Here is a 17,851-nt window from a genome sequence, read left to right as displayed (position 1 = left end):
TTTTACTGCAAAGCACTGCAAAGGTGCTGTTAAAAAAGTTTTTAAAGCAGATTGAAAAGTTGATAATTTTCATTAATGATCGGTGTCCAGAATTAATCAAATGATTCTTTTAAAATACAGACAGTTAATCCGATTTATTTTTTTCCCTAAAAATTTTGCCATATCACAAAAATCAGTTTTCCCTTTTTCAACATAAAATTGGAGATTTGGAAGCTACATTTCAAATCTGGTAAAAAATATTGTAGCAAAGTATTGGAAAAATACAGCAAGTATTATTGACGATGAGATAATATGGTGCAGCAATAGAGCAGCTAAACATTTCTGTTAGATTCAGATCTCGATAAAAGATATTTCGTTAATATAATATAACCATATTAAATCTTAGGCCATTCACAACCAAATCAACCAATCTCAATTAAAATTTTAGCAATTTAGATACCTTTTGCAACCAAATAGCTTTTTAGCAACAAGAAATTACAATATTATGCCAACTTTATATAGAATTATGATAACATGATATAATTTGCAATGCCAACACGTACATTTTTCTATCAATTAAATTATGCTCTCAAATTGGTCCTCCTACTGACAAAAGATTTGGTAAACAACAACCAGATGATCTAGTAATAAAAATATAATATTTTGCAACAATAACAACTGAAACACAGTCAATTATACCAATTATAATTAATGCAAGAATAAGAGGAAACGCTGTGAACACATGGATTTATGAGCTTTTTTGATCAATAATTTCATTTAGCTGGAGCTTAGTTTTGTACAGAACAATTATCATTGTCGAACAACCGAAGCACTTGATAGTAATTTAAGATTGCACTCGTCACAAACACGCACAGGTTTTGCAGAACTGGGCAGAGGCATCTGATTGTCTGAACAGTCGTTGCAAAATATTTCACCACAATTGCGACAGTGATGCTGTGGAAAGAAAAAAAACTAACTTTTTTGATCCAAATCAAAAGTTTCCTTTACCTTCCGTTTGGTAAGATTGAAAGCAGTGTGGCATGCATGACACTCGATAGCTGTGCTGTCTTTGGCCCATTTAGCGTTTAATTTCAGACTCTTCTCCCTGTCTTCCTTCAGATCTATGATTTGTAGCTTTGACTGGCTTAGCTGAGAGCCCATTTCCTCTAGAGTCAATTCCTGCTCTCTCCTCAGCATATGCAGGTTCTTGATTTCTAGATTAGCTGTCTGAAGCTCCTGTATTTTTAAAACATAATAATAATAATTTCAATAAACACAAAAAAGGCACCTCTCTGAGTTGATCGAGCTCGGCATTCATTTCTGCGAGTTTGTCCTTCTCTCGCTCGATAGCTTTTTCCAGGCTCTTTCTCCATTCTCTTTCGATTTTCAACTCCTCTTCCAAGTCGTTGCTTGCAGCGACATACTTTGCCTCGTCAATTTGACCCTTACGTTTGAGTTCCTCCACTGCAAGCTTTCGTTCCTCTATATCTGCCGTTCTTCTAATAAAGCAAAATAAAAGTAAGAGCGAGTTTGTTTGAAATAATAAAAATTTTAAATAATAAGTAAAACGGTGAATTTGAAACAAAAATATTTAACTTGTGAGCCATATTTGAATTGAAACAACGCATTTACAATTTTCATATAGCTAATAGCTTGAAATAGAATTATTTATTATGTTCATTTATTTATAACTGCAGTAACATACTTTCCAGAATCTCAACTTTATGATGTACACAGTAATGAAACCTTCCTTTCGTAGACAACATGATTAATTCATTCAGGAATGATTTATATTTAGTGCAGGTGAAGACGATCTCTCAGTTAAACTGCCAAACGTTTGCGATGAATATTTCACATGTATAATGCTGACTTTTATGAATGACTAGATAACTATTGATGTATTATTATTATTTTTGCGCAACGTTGATCTTTATAAGAATTGATTCTTTTGCGATATCCTAAGGCTCCACACAACATGAAAGGTGTTTCAGAGTAATTTAACATTGAGACTTTTATGTGAAAGGGTGACTCGAGTAATTTCACTCGTCAGATACCTACTTCTCTTCTAACTTTTGAATTGTATCTGCCATGGCTTCGCTCTTGCTTTCCAGCTTGCTAATAAGTTCAGTTTTATGTTTAATTGAGTTATCACATTCCTGAAACATTATACCACGCAGAATTACTGGAAGTTTAGCAATGGGTATGCATTAGAGGAAAAGTGTAGGTGGTGAAGTCTCCCGTTTACACAATTCAAAGCAAGTTAAATGGATAATTAGCTTTTCGAGTTGAGTTTTTCAGGAGGGCGAGTAGCAGAGCTTTGTTTGGAATTTTGCAAATCAGTGGGCGGACCGTCCGGACTTTGAGGAGTCGGAAGGTCTTTTGGTTTGAATGGGGGAATGTTCAGCTGCGCTCTAAGCTGAGCGATTTTCTGCGTGTCTTTAGTGCTACCGCCCTGCTGATTACAACGCTCGAGATTAGTCAGAATTTGTCCGATTTGCGATGTCTTGGCGTGCAGTCTGTTTACCATCTCCCCTTTTTGTTTCAGTTCCTGCTCGCACTCCTACAATTTAAGAGAAAGAACACTTAGAGCATTGCACCAAAAGCATAAGCACAGAAAGGGGTGGATTTTATTCGTTTTTATATTTATTTCACAAAAAGCCACAACTCCAACACAACAGATATTTATACTATCTGGGGATACACACTCTAATAATGATTGAATGTATAGCAGTTGTCAAGAAGAAGTGCACAAAGCAGAGAAAGAGACAGGAGTATGAAGTGGCATGCGCCTGTTTCAAGGAGTGAAATTGAGGGCCAATAAAAAGATTTAAAGAAGTGATTAAGTGTGAGAGAGTTCAAAGTGCATAATATATAGTGTGACTGGCTGAATGTTGGCACCGATGTGACCTGTTGAGAGAAGTAAAAGAAATAAGCCTACCTCTAACTTCTTGTACATTTCAAGATTGATGAATTTAATATCGTCGAGCTGCCTTCTAAGTGAGATCACCGTATCTTGTTTCTCGTGGATGTCCTTTTCCAGCAATTTCATAGCCACTTCCATTTCCGCTTTAATACTCATCTATGAATAAAATTTAACTCAGTTTTACGCAAGACCAAACAAAATTTTCAAAAAACAAACCTGCAACTCAAATTCTTTTTCAATTTCAATCCGTTTGCTCCGCTCCAGATCCAGCTGCCTTTTCAAATCTTCCATTTCTTGCAATGTTATTCTTTTGACAGATTTTTCAGCTGCACTGCAAACCTGTAAATTCCTTATTAAAATTTTCTTCCTATTACAAAAACACACTTCATCACTTGCCTCGTCTTTTGATTTGTGTCCGTGAGGATTTTCAACACTGAGTTCCCTCCTGAGCGCTTCATTTTCGTCCTGAAGGCCTTTCAGATTATTTCGCGCAATCATGAGATCTTCTTTCATCAAAGCATTGGTCGTCGTTAAGGATTCCACTTTAGCTTGCAAATTGGTAACTGTTGCGCTGGACAAGAATAATAAATAATGAAACAAGAGCATTTTTTTTTTTTAAACGAAAGAAAATTTACTTGAGATGCCTGTTGAGCTCCTCTATGTAATTCTTCTGGTCGAGAACTGTGCTTATGTTGTCCAAATCGCCCTCCTCGGTCTGAGGTTCACCACTTTGGCTTGTGCTTCGCAAATAAAGAGAGAAATCGATAACCCCCTGCTGACTGTCTAAGTCTTCGCCCTAAGTGTTAAAAGTTTGGTTAAAACAAATTTAATACTTTTAAAAGAAATCTCCATGCCTTGAGACACAAATTGCAGTCGATCACATTTAAACCGACAAGAAGACCCATTATAATGACCGACTCTTCGCTCATCATGAGAGCCTCCGGTTCGTAAAAATCTAGCATCATTCCTTCGCGGTGGTCGATCAGCACCTTGACATAATCGGCCAACTTTTTCTGCATCAGAGCTAGTCGAAGCCAAGCCCTGGCCCGACCCATGTGTGTTCTGTAAAGAAACATTTTAAAATCTCCGGAAAATATTTACGTTACAAAAAACAATAATTCAATAGCTATTGTGCCAAGTAAATTTCCGTCTGGTAATCAAAGGTCAAAAAGTAAGAATTACCTAACAGGGAGGTCTCTAACACTGGCTGTGATGTCAGCAGCTTCAGCCGTGTACCTCTCAACCATTTGCAAAACATCCCACAGTTCCTTCTTTGGTCCCAGCAAACCCTTTTTGTCATAATCATTAATTATTTAAGGGCGCCAAGATTTATGCAAAAATCACCTTTTTCGGTTTCAGGCCGTGCCTGATGACATGTTCAAGCACAATAAAGAAATGCTGCAAGGGCATGTGATCGGAATCGAGCATTCGACCATGCTTCAATGAGGTTTCAATCAACTCTTTTACCACTAGTTTTGAGATGTTGACCAGATTGCTGCGCTCGACGGCTGCCGGGTCGCGAGCTGGAACATAAACCGTCAGGTCAGCCACTTGAGAAAGGGCCAAGAAAGATTTTTCCTGATATTTTTTGTTACCTAAATTTAAAATTTTTGCAAATTAAGCATATCAAAGGCCGCGCATCAGCTCTATTATGTTGGCCAAAAAAAAAGATGTCTTCCGCCCGAGCCATAAGGCCCCATGGCTCTGACGGCAGCCGTGTACCAACATAATTTTGGGATGCGCAGCCTTTGAAGCATATTATATTTTCATTATTACAAAATACAAAGTGTGTGTGGTTTTAATTTAAAATTAATACAAAAAACTTGAAATAATTAATTTTCAATAGCTTTTTTGATATTAAAAACGGAAATTGAAATAACTATATTTCATCCTAAAATTAAATTTTACCCCAATTGTGGAGATACAAATTTTGAACTTACTATCAAAAAACTATATAAATTTAGTCCAAATAAGGTGCCAACACAGTCCGATTTTTCGTTAATTTTCCTAACACCAAAAATTAAAGGTTCCCGCCTTTTAAATGTATCAATTTTATTATATATCAACATAATCACTCATTCCTAGTTAGATTTTGCTTTTCTGTAGTGAGGTGTTCAGGATTATTATTTTTGTTTTTTTTATAATAAATTATTTTTAAATCCAAAGAATATATTATTGTAAAATCGACAAAGGCACGTAGACACTTTTCATTTTCACACATAAACAGATTATGTATGAATCCTACAAGAAACGTTCCGTCTAGACTCGTCTTTTAAAGGCTTCCTTCCGGCTGGAATTACACCAACATTTTAATACTAAAACGCTAATTATGTAATTTCCGGTTTGCAAATAATAAACCGCTGGCAAATTTTCTGTAGACAAACGCGACCCGGATTTTAAGTTACCAAGGAGCGCGGGGTGATCGATCGTGGGGCTGGTCGGGGAAAAATGTCCAGCGGCGCTGGAAAACTCAACGTCCTGCAACTCCTTCAGGCAAAGCCACTCGCCGTCGACCGAGACGCGGAAGTTGCAGAGGTAGATGGTGTCTTGGGCGCCCGCGATTTCCGAGCCGACCATCGTTACTTTCGTCAGAGTTTCCGAGTCCAACTCTAAGTGCGATGGATTCTCGTGTGTTCGCAGTCTCTGCTTTCCAGTATTGATTTTCCGAACCCGAGCGCCTCGAACGAGCGACCAACAAAATACAACATTCGGCCTCGTGCCCTAAAACTCGGATTTTATTCAACTTCTTGTGCTTATTTTTTACAATAATTAATAATATATTAAATTAAATAATAACTTTTTTATTGAAAATTTTTACACCACCGATTTTATATTTTAAAATGCCTCGTTAATTCTTAAATAAAAGTTTTCATTGGATTAAGAGTCTGAATCTGAATCTTCATCTAGGTAGGTCTTGATTAGCCGAACCCGAGGAAATCAGATTTTCATAACCTTTAATGTTGATTGAACACAATCATACTTGATTCATAGAAAATTCTAGTAAAAACACAGATCCAATAAATAATTGAATGGAATTATTTTCCTGATATATTTGCATAATTATGATTTAATTCTTATTTGATTGTAAATAGGTATATTATTCAATGAATTTTTCGGATTTAAAATCTTACATTCTATAATTATCATATTTTTAATAAATGAACCCAACAAATTTTGCAGAGATTGATTGCTTTGTTTGCCGCGTTTACTTCCAAAATCAGCATCAGAATAATATATATAATTTATCACTTTAATATTACATTTTAAATTTTAACTTAAAATGTAATAAACTGCATGATTTAATTAAAAATGTTCAATTAAACAAAAATCTTATTAAAATTTAATTTATATACATGTTGAATTTTAGAATAGTTTTAAAATCACACACACTTAATTTATTTCTCTAGAGAAAAAATCTAGTACTTAGAAAATTAAATTTATGCTGCATAATATCATAGTTATTTTTACAAATTACATATCATTTTTACTTGGTATTTTTCAGTGGCAAACCTGGACCAGAGACAAAATAATTGCTAAATTTTGAAAGAAAAAAAAATTAGCTTGACCCTTAAAATCCAATATAAGGCTAGTTGAAGATGAGGTTCATTGCATTAAAAAAAAACAGCAAAAATAACTGGAGCAAAAGACATGCAAATGCATAAGTACAGTCCATGCAAAACAGACATACAAATTTTGCAGATTTTCATTCTGTCTGCAATCGATGTGCGAGTGATTGGATTTCGCTTCGAACGCAGGCAGATGGCGGCTTACTCTTTCAAATTCAAGTTTTGGTGTTTAAAAATTTAATTCGCGATGAATGGACAGCTGCAAAAATTGAACAAATATTCGAGAGATGATTGTCGACTCACGTGAGGTTACTCCCCTGCGTCCATTGAACGAGAGCCACCACTCTTCGCGAGCCACCGTCGGCGACAAAAGGGACGAGCTGGACGTCGAGAGGGACATGGAACTGCCGCTCGACTCGTTCACACCATCCGACATGCCTCGAGTCCGGCGGTGATCATAGAACGACACTTTTCAAAATATGGTCCTTCCGAATTTTAGAAATCAACAACCCATTCACAATTACGTACAAACTTTGTTTATAACGTCGCTGCTGCCCCCTGGCGCCACTGACATCAAATATATCAAAGGGTTCGCTGACCGTCACAAAAAAGCGGCAGAAATAGGGAAGATTCTGTGGCTAATAAATAAAAACTACATACTACAAAAGGGGGTAAAAATTTCTCATAATTTAAAAGAGACAAAAGAGGGGAAAAACACGCCTGCATTAATAGGTAGCAACACTTGCGACATTAAGGAAGCGGAAATTAAGTGAATAAAGGGATATTATTAATTTCAATAAAAAAAATTATTTTGAAAATTTTATACACCCGCGCCTCTGTATACAGTTTTAATTATGTATAAAAATTGTGTCCTTTTAATCTCAAGCCTATACACCCAGTTAAAACAGTACGGCTGCTAAATTTTACTTAGTATCAGTATATTAAAAGAAAAACTGAAAATTGGTACAATTCTGGTTTTCTGTGAGATTTTCGTCAGAAATAAAATTGCCCCGCACCCCCTACACCCCCAAGATCCAGCAAAATATTATAATCATATTATACATTTATTATTGAAATTAAAAAACACAAAATTCTTCAATTTTTGCATCATTTTGCATTTTTAATATTGATTTTTTTTTATTGATATTATAACAAAAATTTTACTCTAAACGCAAAACTTGTGCTTCTATATTATAAGATATTCACTTTTAAAAATTGTGCTTATTGTGACTAATAATTAAGCCATTGCATGGAGGAATAAATATTCATAATTACAAAATTCAGAAGATATGTTTACACAAAAACTGGAAGTTTTTTTTCAGGAAATTATGGTTGAAGAATTATAGATAGGGAATTTAAATTATTATCAGTTATAATTTATTCATTTAAATTCACTTGAACACAATAAATATTTTTTGTATAAATTTGTAGGCACGAATGGCAAATAAATTAAAATAGGCAATTAATAAGTTAATCATTATGTACATCTTTGGTTTCGCTGTGGTAAAATTTTGTCGGCGCCAGTCTTGAACTCCATGGTGGTGTTTAAGGCCTCTTGCAGACGCACTCGCCCTTGATTTGGTCATTGATCCAGCCAAGGTATGTGGCCACGTTGGTGTAGACACCAGGGAAGTGAGGTCTGGCACATCCGCGTCCCCACGACACAATGCCTGCAGAGATAATTTATGCATTAAATCTTATTTGAAAAAATTATATTATTTTTCCACCAATGAGTTCGGTGATTCCGCCGCCAACGCTGATGTGCATAGGGCCGCCGCTGTCACCCTGGAAACGAAAAGGTTTTAGCGAAAAAATTCTAAAGTTTTTTCTCTCTTTACCTGGCAAGCATCCTTCTTTCCTTCTGGGTACCCGGCGCAGATCATGTTGTCAGTGATACGGGAGGCTCCATAGCCAGAGTTTCTGCAATCGTCCATGGTCATCAAAGGAACATCAACCTTCATGAGCTCAATGGCCGTAGATCTTTTTTCTCCAAGTCGTCCCCAGCCAGACACTATTCCAGACTCGCCAGAATAATCCGATCTCGCTATTTTTATGAAACAAAAATTTTACACCCAAATAAGTTTTGTTTTTACTTTCTGAGGAAATTTTAAATTTTCATTTACTAACCCATATTTTCAAATATGATCTGTTATGTTAAAATACAATTTTAGGAAAAATTTATATTCGTCGTCAATAATGAATTTACCTAGCACATTTGGAACAGTAAAGTAAATTCCGCCTATTTAAAATGATAATTAACAAAACAATTATTGTGGCTAATGGCATGTGATTCAATGAAAATTAAAGCGCTGTATTGAATTCAATGTCGAAGCGCGCTGAATTGTTTTCAAAGTCAAATATGATGTGGCGCAAACAATGAGTGCAAGAGCCTCACCTTGCGTGGGCAGACATGCGGGTTTGATAATTCGAGTGAACTCGACCTCCTCGTCCAGGTGCAGCAAGGCAATGTCATTGTCAAACGAGAAAATGTCAAACTTGGGGTGCACCACTGCCTTGTCGATTTTGCGAATCAGCGTCGTCTCCTTGTTCATGTTCAGCCTGTTGTGCACTCCCATGTACACCTTGATTTCGCGGTGGTTGAAACTGGAGAGAAAATATAATAAATTAATATAATTAATTGAATGTAATGAATTTAATATAATATATACCTCCTTTTAAGTATTTCTAGCAGAAAAATATAATCAAATATTTTAAAATAAATTCATTCAATAAATATGATATAAGAAAAGCATTCATTACACATTAACATGACTAGATTAAAATGTACAAAATTACTTTTACTAAAATTTCTAAAGATTTCATTTCTATATTTAATAAAAATTATTCACCCGTCGATGCAGTGAGCGGCGGTGAGAACGTGCTTGCTGGAAATAAGGGTAGCGCCGCAGTAGAATTTGTTCCTCCTCTCAAGTGCAACCACCCAGGGGAATTCATTAGGGTGGGTGACGTTTCCTCCTACCACTCGTGTTTTTGGGTTGGGCACACCGCAGACTAAATTTTGTAATTTCCATATTAATAAAAAAGTATTAAAATGCACGGAAAATTAGAATAATAATTTTCTGCGAGTTTTTTTTTTTTTTTTTGTAATAAAAAACCAACGCTAGAGTGAATTCAAAGCCGTTGATTATAATTAAACTGGAGCAAAGTGGGAAAAAGACATCCAGTATAATGAAAAGCAGGTAACTCGTATAAATCACTGTATGTTTAGAAACCCACCGCAATCACAATCAGGAGCCGCAGTAGTTGCATCAAAGTCATCATAATAGACCTGTACGAACAAATCGTGACACGCAATAATCATCAGTCACAATTGTAAAAGTAAATCTTTCTTCAAATAAACAAAATATTACAAACGCTTGAGGAAATTTGACTTTATCAGATGTGTCAAAGAAAACTTTCTACAATCCACATTTTATGATTTTACTTTCAGAGTTGACAAGGAAGAAAAAGAATCCAGCAGAATCCAGTTAATAAAAGAATATTTTACTGGAGAATAAAATTCATAAATTTTTCAAACAATTTAAATGAAAATAATAAATAAGAGTTGAAAAATAATAAAAATCGAGCTTCCTAAAGATTTTTACATACCAAAATATTTGAATTTTTGGCAAGTTTTTATGTTTGTTTTATTGATTTTTTCCCGAAAAAGGAAAGGTTATAATTTAAAAATTAATTTATTGAAACTATGCACGAGAAATGTTTAACAAATCAAATTCTAAATCCGCAATCATTAAAAAAGTGCGAAAAAATTAATTCCCAAAAATTAAGAAGAACGAAAAAAAATTATTTCATAATAACAAAATCAAAGCCCTCATCAGCATGTAACGAAATTACGACAACGCGGCGAGAACGAGAGCGAAAGTTACTGCCGGCAATCAATTAGCGCCAGAAAGGAAATCGGAAAACAAAATTTACTCACGTCGACCTGCTTCGGCTGAGGTGCACTTTGCACCAGGGTGAGAGAAAGCAGCAGCAAGAAACTGCACCTCCGCAGATCCTTCATTATTGCTTTTTTGGAGAGCGCACGAAAAGTCAGAAACGAGAGAAATATGGAACACTGGCTGCGTTGTTGTTGTTTCAAGTTGCAAGATGCAATGGAACTGATGTGTACCTCCAGAGCGGCAGACCATTTATATACAGGTGGGACAAATGCACCTTGACACTGAGGATGAATAAATTGTCGTTCAGCTACCAGCCAGCCGCGTGCGCTGCACAAACGAGCAATTACAAATGTTCCGCACTCCAGCACCAATATGGGTCACGACTCTGGTCAGGGACGAAAAAATACGAAACAACGCAAAATGCACCACCATGCATCCCGTCAACTGCACTTTGAGGAGGAAAAGAGATAAGCGCGAGCAGCTTGATTGGGCGTATTTTTTTCGCTCGCCCCCGGACAAGGAGACGCGGCGGCTTTTGGCGAAGAGGGGACCCTCGATCCTCTGCTGGGGCAGGTGTTTGTTAAATTTGCCCTTCGACCGGTTGACTTTGAACACACTAAATGACGGTTTGACATGAAACGCCTGCATTGTTGTTCAATTGAGGAATTGATTCGCTTTGTGAAACACATATCTGTGTGGTTCGGCGCTCGACAAAAATTATTGTTTTAAAAGTGCCTCTGCGAAGCGCGCGTGCTTGCAATAATTAGTCACTGCTTGTTTTGGGGGAGCGGCAAGGTTGACAGCACGTTAATTTTCTAATCTCTGCTGATGTCAAATTAAATAGTATTTCAAGTTCGTTTGGTGAAATATAATATAATATATCCTCAAACCATTGAATTTGTCGTTTTTGGAGCAGCCCAAAGCACACATGTCAAATGTTTGCAAATATAATGAGCCTTGGGATGGTAGCGAAAAGTTTGCTGATTATTTATTGTTTCAAGTTTTGAAAATTTACCTTGGATTGATAATCTCAAGTACAAGTGACATGATTCAAGAGATGGCCTACAAATGAAATTGAATCAATTATCTCTGTCAAAATTAAGGAAAAACTGGTATAAAAGAGAATACACAAAAATATTTTATATTTAAGCATTTGATTATAATTTTGATCTAATATTATTTATCACCAATTAAAGCTACTCTTCAACTTTCGCAAAATCCATTAAAGGAGTTTTTTTTAAACAACAATTCAGAAAAAAAATATATAAAATACAACTGAATTAACAATACCCAAAATTATTTTAATAAAATGAAACCAATGAGGCAAAAATATTGCCACAATAATACAATCCTCGCCTTTACTTGCCATTAATGGGTCATGTCAAAAGCCACCCAACAAAAATTTCAAATATTTGATACTAATTCTAAATTTTTTTATTGCTGTGTAATTCCAATATTTTTTTCCTTATGACTATTGACGTTCTTTTTAATGTAAAAAAAATCATTCTGGTTATAAAAATGGTTTTTTAAACCATGAAAAAAAATTAATTTATCATTTTTACTGGATCAAGGTTATCCTAGCTCCGATGACACAGTGTTGTGATTTCATATTTTACATAATAATAAGTGCGAAAATATCCGAGCGCAAATTCCCAGAAGTAGAGTTGGACTTTCCTCTTCGAAAATGCAGTCATTCAAGTCTCCGAGCGCGCATAACGTCTGGCATTAATTACATCACACGCACGTGGCTTTGCCGGCAATCAAAAGGCCAATCAATTAGACCAGCGTAAATAATACAAAAGAATGCCGCCAAGAGCAGATCATAGAACAAAAAGTGCTGCGCGTGTGGAAAAAAAGTAGAAATTATGTTTATAGGCTACAATAAATAATTAATGAAAAAATCTGACTGCAAGAGCTAATTATGCGGGCGTGAGTGATGGCTGAAATTCTCTCGCTGCATCACATTCCCACAAGCATGTGCGCGTAAAAAAATCCTGCACCTTCACCGACATTCAAGTTGCAAGCCCCGTCAATGAGGATAAACATTAAACATTTGCATTAGATAAGTGGCGATAATCGCCAATGCCTTTCGCGCGCGAAATTGGCCAAACGGAGTGAATGAGTCGTCGTTGTTGTGCGGTGGTGGTGGCTACGGCGGCGGTGGAGGTGCCGTGAAAACGTCACGGTCAAACCCTTGACCCGGCAGCAGGGCAGAAGAGCGGCTGCTGATTACCTACCGCCGTATAAATGCGTAACTCGGCGCCTAAGTGGGACATTCGACAACCGATTTCCATCTCACCACCATGCTGCAGCTCAAATCGCTCGCTTTTTGGTCACTCGCGGTCCTGTTGCTGGCGCAGGTGCACGCCCGCTTTTCTCCACTGGCGCCCAAAGTGCGGCACAACCTGCGGCCCATGTTCAACTCGGAGGCGGAAATCCCTGTAAGTTGAATAATTTCGCAGTTGTTGATATTCACAGTTAGGGCTTAAGATAAATTAGGAAATTTTGAGGTTTTTGGCGTACACGATATATTAGTGTTAAATTATTCTCTTTGAATACTGCATAAAATAAGGAATATGGGGAAAGTGAAAAAAGTGCTTCAAGCTTTTTTTTCATTTTAAGCTACTCAAAATTTTTATGAACACTAAATAAATTTTGAAATACTTCTACTCATTTTTTTGAGTTAATTATTATTTTAAAATTTCCTAAAAATAAACTAGAGAAATCTTATTGAAACTTGAAACACTGCCTGATAATTTATTTGATTTACAATCAAGATTTCACGTTGATCGTATAATTAGGAACGTGCTTGAATGCAAACACGTTTGAAAGTTTCCAAGCAGGACAATTTTCGAGCTCGCGCACTTTTACATAAACTTTGGTGCTCTTGTTATTGTGAGAGGAGTCACTTTCGGTCCAGGAAAAAACACAAAAATATCCGGCCTTGGTGGAAAAACCAGTAAAACGCTGTGGGCGCGCACACTCTCTCTTAATCTCCGAGCTTACACAAATCATAAAAGGGTGTACTTTAGTAATAATCGGAATTCAAGGTCTCGATGTATTGTGACAAGAGTGAAAACTGTTATTGCTCCACGCACATTTTCCCCGTAGGACCAGCATGATTAACCCAAAAGTAGCAATATCAAATGGCAGCCCATCAATTAAAGCCGATCAAACTCGAAAAGTGGCGCAAAAGCAATTAAAAGTAAAAACGATACCAGCCGCCTGTTGAGGAGATCATTTCATTTTGTGGCGCGAGGCGATCGAGAGGCTGCTGTCAGTGCACCTGAAGAACACGTCCTAGGGACTGGCATTAACTAACAAAGTCTCTCGGTCCATAAGACATTTCCTCTCCATTTGCATTCCAGTTACATGTAAATCGGCCTACTTTGCGATGCAGTTAAATTACCTTGGGCATGCCAATCCAACGAGAAAGAAACTGCCTTTTTACTCGCAGAACTTTAACGAAGCTGCAAGTTTCATTTCGCTCTCAATATCCTCTTTCACTTTTCATTTTCGCCATCATCTAATTGACAATAATGCGTCTTTTCACTCCCTTTGAGTACTTATGTATTGAATCCTTTGACGTAGACTTAATGTTGGTTTTAATCAGCGTTTAATAACGAGAATAGCTCAAAAACTTGAAAAAGACAACGCCATGATAATCTAAATGTTTTTTTTTATCGAGTTTTGAGGGATGGAGGCCTACTTTTTTCTAATTATTATTATTATTTTTTATTTTTAATATTCAATTCGATGAACAAATTTAAGATTAATATTTTTTGAAATTTGATTTTGTAAAATTAACTTAACTCGTTTTTAATAATTTCTAACCCCAGATTTAAATTATTTTAAAGGCTTGGGTTCTGATGCACTACAACGTTAGCGAGATCAGCGAATTCATCGCCATCAAAAATGCCACTGGCGTCAGCAAAGACGACAAAGGAGTCATATCTTCCCTGTGGAGCTGGATCTTCAGCGGCGGATCCGGAAGCAGCAGCTCAACCGGAGGAACCAGCGGCGGCAGCAGCAGTGAAGTTTCCGTGGAAGACGCCGAATCGGCCGGAACACCAGTTAACTTTCCCACGTGTGATTGCAGTAAGTTGACTATTTTGTTCGAAATGGAGAGCAATTAGCACCGCGACCATAAAATTGCAAGCGTCTGACTTAATGAGGGCGCGCAAATACCAACACCTTCACAAACCAATACACATTGCATATTATATACGAGTTGGATGTTCACACGTGGTTTTTCGTGCCGCGCACGTTTTCTTACGCCGCTGCATGTGCGAAATCGTGCAGCTCTCTTTTGCAGGAATAAATAATTAGCTTCAACTAATACGTCAAAATGAACCAACATGAAAATGAAAGTCATTCATTGTTTGACTACAGGAAATTTCGCATTTTTTGTTGCATATAGATTTTTTATTCCTCACAAAAGAAAAAAATATTGACCTGCGATTTTAAGTTGCATTACATTTGATTGAAGCTCATCATTTTTTATTGCTATTATTCCTGACCATTTTCTATCAAATGGTTTTAATTTCAAAAACGGATTTTTTTATAACTAGGCAGAGTTACACCAGATTCTTAACAGAGCTAAAGTGAAATAACTGGAATTAAAATTTGGATAATATCAAAGAAATAAAACCGAATTTATGATCAAACGATCTGGCTAATACAAGAATTGGTTAATTTTTATTGTTTATTACTTTTTTAAATTTTTTGTTTCTAGTTTGCTGATTTTTATTTTATTTTCATTGCTCACAAAATGGGGAAACAGATCAAGGCCAAAACATCAAGAGCCGTTTTATGTTTTAATATATTAAATGGAAGAAATTGTTTTTCATAAAAAAAAAACATTTTTCTTCAATGAGAGGACGCTCGTTTTTTCTTTTCTTGAACGTTTTCTTGAGCGCCTAACTCTTTTCTTCAACAGAGCTCTGTTTATGGCCGCTCACGATGGGATAAAGCTTTGTCATTGGAAAATAAATAAACAGTGGAAGAAAGGAGCTGCATGTATAATCCATCCATAAAACAAGTCATAAACTCGGTGTCACCGCACTTTCACCATGTGTGCTTGTACACAGACGACTAATTCTTTCTTTTCGATTTCTTCCAGAATGCGGAGTAGCCAACTCTAGGTTGAGGATCGTGGGTGGGCAGGAAACAAGAGTCAACCAATATCCATGGATGGCTATGCTTTCTTATGACGGCAGATTTTACTGTGGCGGAACTTTGATCAACAAGAAGTACATTCTCACCGCTGCCCATTGCGTTAAAGGGTAATTTAAAAAAAAATAATAATAACAATTTTTTGAAATATTTCCGCGTGTAGAGTACAATTCATTACGATATGAAAGAAACAATGAACGACCTTCACATAACCATTTTTACGCTTTGTTATTTGCAACAGTGTATATCAAAGTAATTAGCTTAGTAAACGGCGGGACTAATTAATGCGTCGCATTTACAGCTTTACTGCAAATCGCATGAAAATCAGGCTACTGGAGCACAACCGCGATTCGTCCTCTGAAACCAGCATAGTCGATCGCAGCGTCGCCAAAATTATCCACCACAACAAATACAACCCAAGCACCTTTAACAATGACATTGCTCTGCTGAGGATGGACAAGGAGGTGCCAATAAAGGGCAACCTTTTGCCTGCCTGCATGCCTACGCCAGGTATGTTTAAAAAAAAATGATAATAATAAAAATAATAATTATTTGGTAATATTCTAGGAAAGAGATTCACAAATGAAGACGCGTTGGTCACCGGATGGGGAAAAACTGCCGAGAACAGACCAGTCTCTACCGTTCTGAGGGAAGTCACCGTGCCAATTATGTCCAACTCGAAATGCCAGTCTTATTACGGTACAAGCCAAATCACAGACAACATGCTCTGTGCGGGGTTCAAAGAGGGAGGACGAGACTCTTGCCAGGTAAAATAATTGGCTTGAAATTAGATTGTCCGCGAATTTTGATTTTTTTTTAAACAATTTTTAGGGGGACAGTGGCGGCCCTCTCATTGTGAAGAATGAATCACACTACCAAATTGCTGGTAAGTAAATTTTGTTTTCTTCATAATTTATAATCTTTTGACGTTAAATAAAAATTCAATTTGTGTTTCCAGGAGTTGTGTCTTGGGGCGAAGGTTGTGCCAGGCCTAACAACCCTGGAGTGTACGCCAGAGTGAACAGATACCTCACATGGATAAAAAGCAACACGCCTGATGCTTGTTTTTGTAAATCGTAAAGGCTGGAAAATCTCTCATTCCAATAATTTATTTATCATATATCATGATATTATCTTGATCATTCCTATTTTGTTTTGCTATGGGAAAAGTCGTTGTGTTCCTCAGTGCATATCAATCTATAAGTTTTTTTGTAAAATTATTTATATGAAGTTTTCTAATAAATATTTTATTTGAATAAATGTGTTTTTTTTAATGAACTAGTAGCTAATATCTATTTTATTGTTTCAATTATATTATTTTTTTATTTTAATTTAATAATAATGTTTTTCTATGCTTGAATACGGCATATGGCATAGTATAATAGTATAATGTGTCTGAAACTGTGGGAATTTGTTCAACCCAAAGGAGGCCGGAGAGGAAGAAGAAGAGACTGGAGGGAAGCCGGATGACGGAGAGCAGCTAAATGATGCCCCTAATTCGCAGACTGTTGCACCCAGGGAGAGAAGCAAGCGCAACTGTGGTGCTCGTGAGAAACTTTCTTTATAGATTTCCCTTGTCGAAACAGCGACGTGAGTAACTTAAAATTAGGGCTTTGGAATTGTGAAGGGCTTACGAAAGCATATGAATCTCCGATTGCAACAGAACTGCAAAATTATGATATTCTTCTTTACACGGAAACATTTTTAAAGAAACCACTTCACATTCCTGGTTTTTATTCAAGGCAAGTTTTAGCTTCACAAAAGGAGGCAGGGCGACCGATGAGGGGAATTTCCGTGTATTTTAATTCTAGGTTAGGAAATTTACTAAATGTGAAATATTTGGAAAACTTCATAATTCTAAATTTTGATGACATTACAGTAGTAACATGCTATTTAAATCCGAAGATACGTTCTACAACAGTGACTAATGAACTTCTCTCAATCCTTAAATATGTTGAAAATTTTGAAAATTTCATTTTGGCTGGAGACTTTAATTGCCGACTGGATACTAAAAACAGAAAAATTGACTCGCTGCTTGATTTTGCTGAGGAAAACAGTCTGACAATAGTAAATGAATATCCATATAAAAGTACCTACGACTGTAGTAATGGTCATAGTGTGGTTGATTTAATCTTCAAAGGGCCAAAAATTTACACCGAAAATTTTAAAATTTGCCCAACCATAAGAAAACATAATTTTATTTCAATAGAATTTAATTTCACAAAACAAAAGAACAGAAATGGGGACATGTCTTTGAATAAGAAAAATTTTAAATTAGATGAAAACATACTTAAAGAGCTTATTGA

General features: G+C 36.3%; 3 protein-coding genes across 4 annotated transcripts; 1 reads left to right on the top strand and 2 right to left on the bottom strand.

The window, feature by feature from the left end:
• Positions 1–102: 102 nt before the first annotated feature.
• On the bottom strand, positions 103–7,013 carry LOC132193700 (protein RUFY3). Of its 2 annotated transcripts, none has more exons than XM_059614534.1 (13): positions 5,308–5,556; positions 4,247–4,425; positions 4,085–4,191; positions 3,757–3,964; positions 3,538–3,698; positions 3,299–3,473; positions 3,119–3,241; positions 2,918–3,058; positions 2,504–2,539; positions 2,038–2,135; positions 1,268–1,478; positions 988–1,215; positions 103–933 (listed from the first exon to the last, which is right to left on the bottom strand). In XM_059614534.1, exons 1-13 carry the CDS (start codon positions 5,477–5,479, stop codon positions 790–792), a joined length of 1,983 nt encoding a protein of 660 aa, XP_059470517.1. In that variant the 5' UTR covers positions 5,480–5,556; the 3' UTR covers positions 103–789. The 2 variants fall into 2 exon arrangements, with proteins under 2 accessions (XP_059470517.1, XP_059470526.1); XM_059614543.1 differs by lacking the exon at positions 5,308–5,556 and adding an exon at positions 6,772–7,013 and having other exon boundaries at positions 104–933.
• Positions 7,014–7,830: 817 nt separating this feature from the next.
• Positions 7,831–10,697, bottom strand: LOC132200943 (trypsin-1-like). Its single transcript, XM_059626745.1, has 7 exons — positions 10,409–10,697; positions 9,706–9,757; positions 9,318–9,480; positions 8,864–9,072; positions 8,307–8,512; positions 8,196–8,253; positions 7,831–8,138 (listed from the first exon to the last, which is right to left on the bottom strand). Exons 1-7 carry the CDS (start codon positions 10,490–10,492, stop codon positions 8,014–8,016), a joined length of 897 nt encoding a protein of 298 aa, XP_059482728.1. The 5' UTR covers positions 10,493–10,697; the 3' UTR covers positions 7,831–8,013.
• Positions 10,698–12,628: 1,931 nt separating this feature from the next.
• Positions 12,629–16,795, top strand: LOC132200919 (trypsin-1-like). Its single transcript, XM_059626710.1, has 7 exons — positions 12,629–12,811; positions 14,228–14,468; positions 15,493–15,655; positions 15,847–16,055; positions 16,113–16,312; positions 16,377–16,431; positions 16,504–16,795. Exons 1-7 carry the CDS (start codon positions 12,674–12,676, stop codon positions 16,623–16,625), a joined length of 1,128 nt encoding a protein of 375 aa, XP_059482693.1. The 5' UTR covers positions 12,629–12,673; the 3' UTR covers positions 16,626–16,795.
• The last annotated feature ends 1,056 nt before the right edge of the window (positions 16,796–17,851 follow it).

The sequence above is a fragment of the Neocloeon triangulifer genome, unplaced genomic scaffold (genome assembly GCF_031216515.1).
Source record: "Neocloeon triangulifer isolate White Clay Creek 2 clone unplaced genomic scaffold, ASM3121651v1 ptg000001l, whole genome shotgun sequence".
Lineage (NCBI taxonomy): Eukaryota > Metazoa > Arthropoda > Insecta > Ephemeroptera > Baetidae > Neocloeon > Neocloeon triangulifer.
Note: the sequence above shows the minus strand (reverse complement) of the source record. Positions and strands in the feature narration are given on the sequence as shown.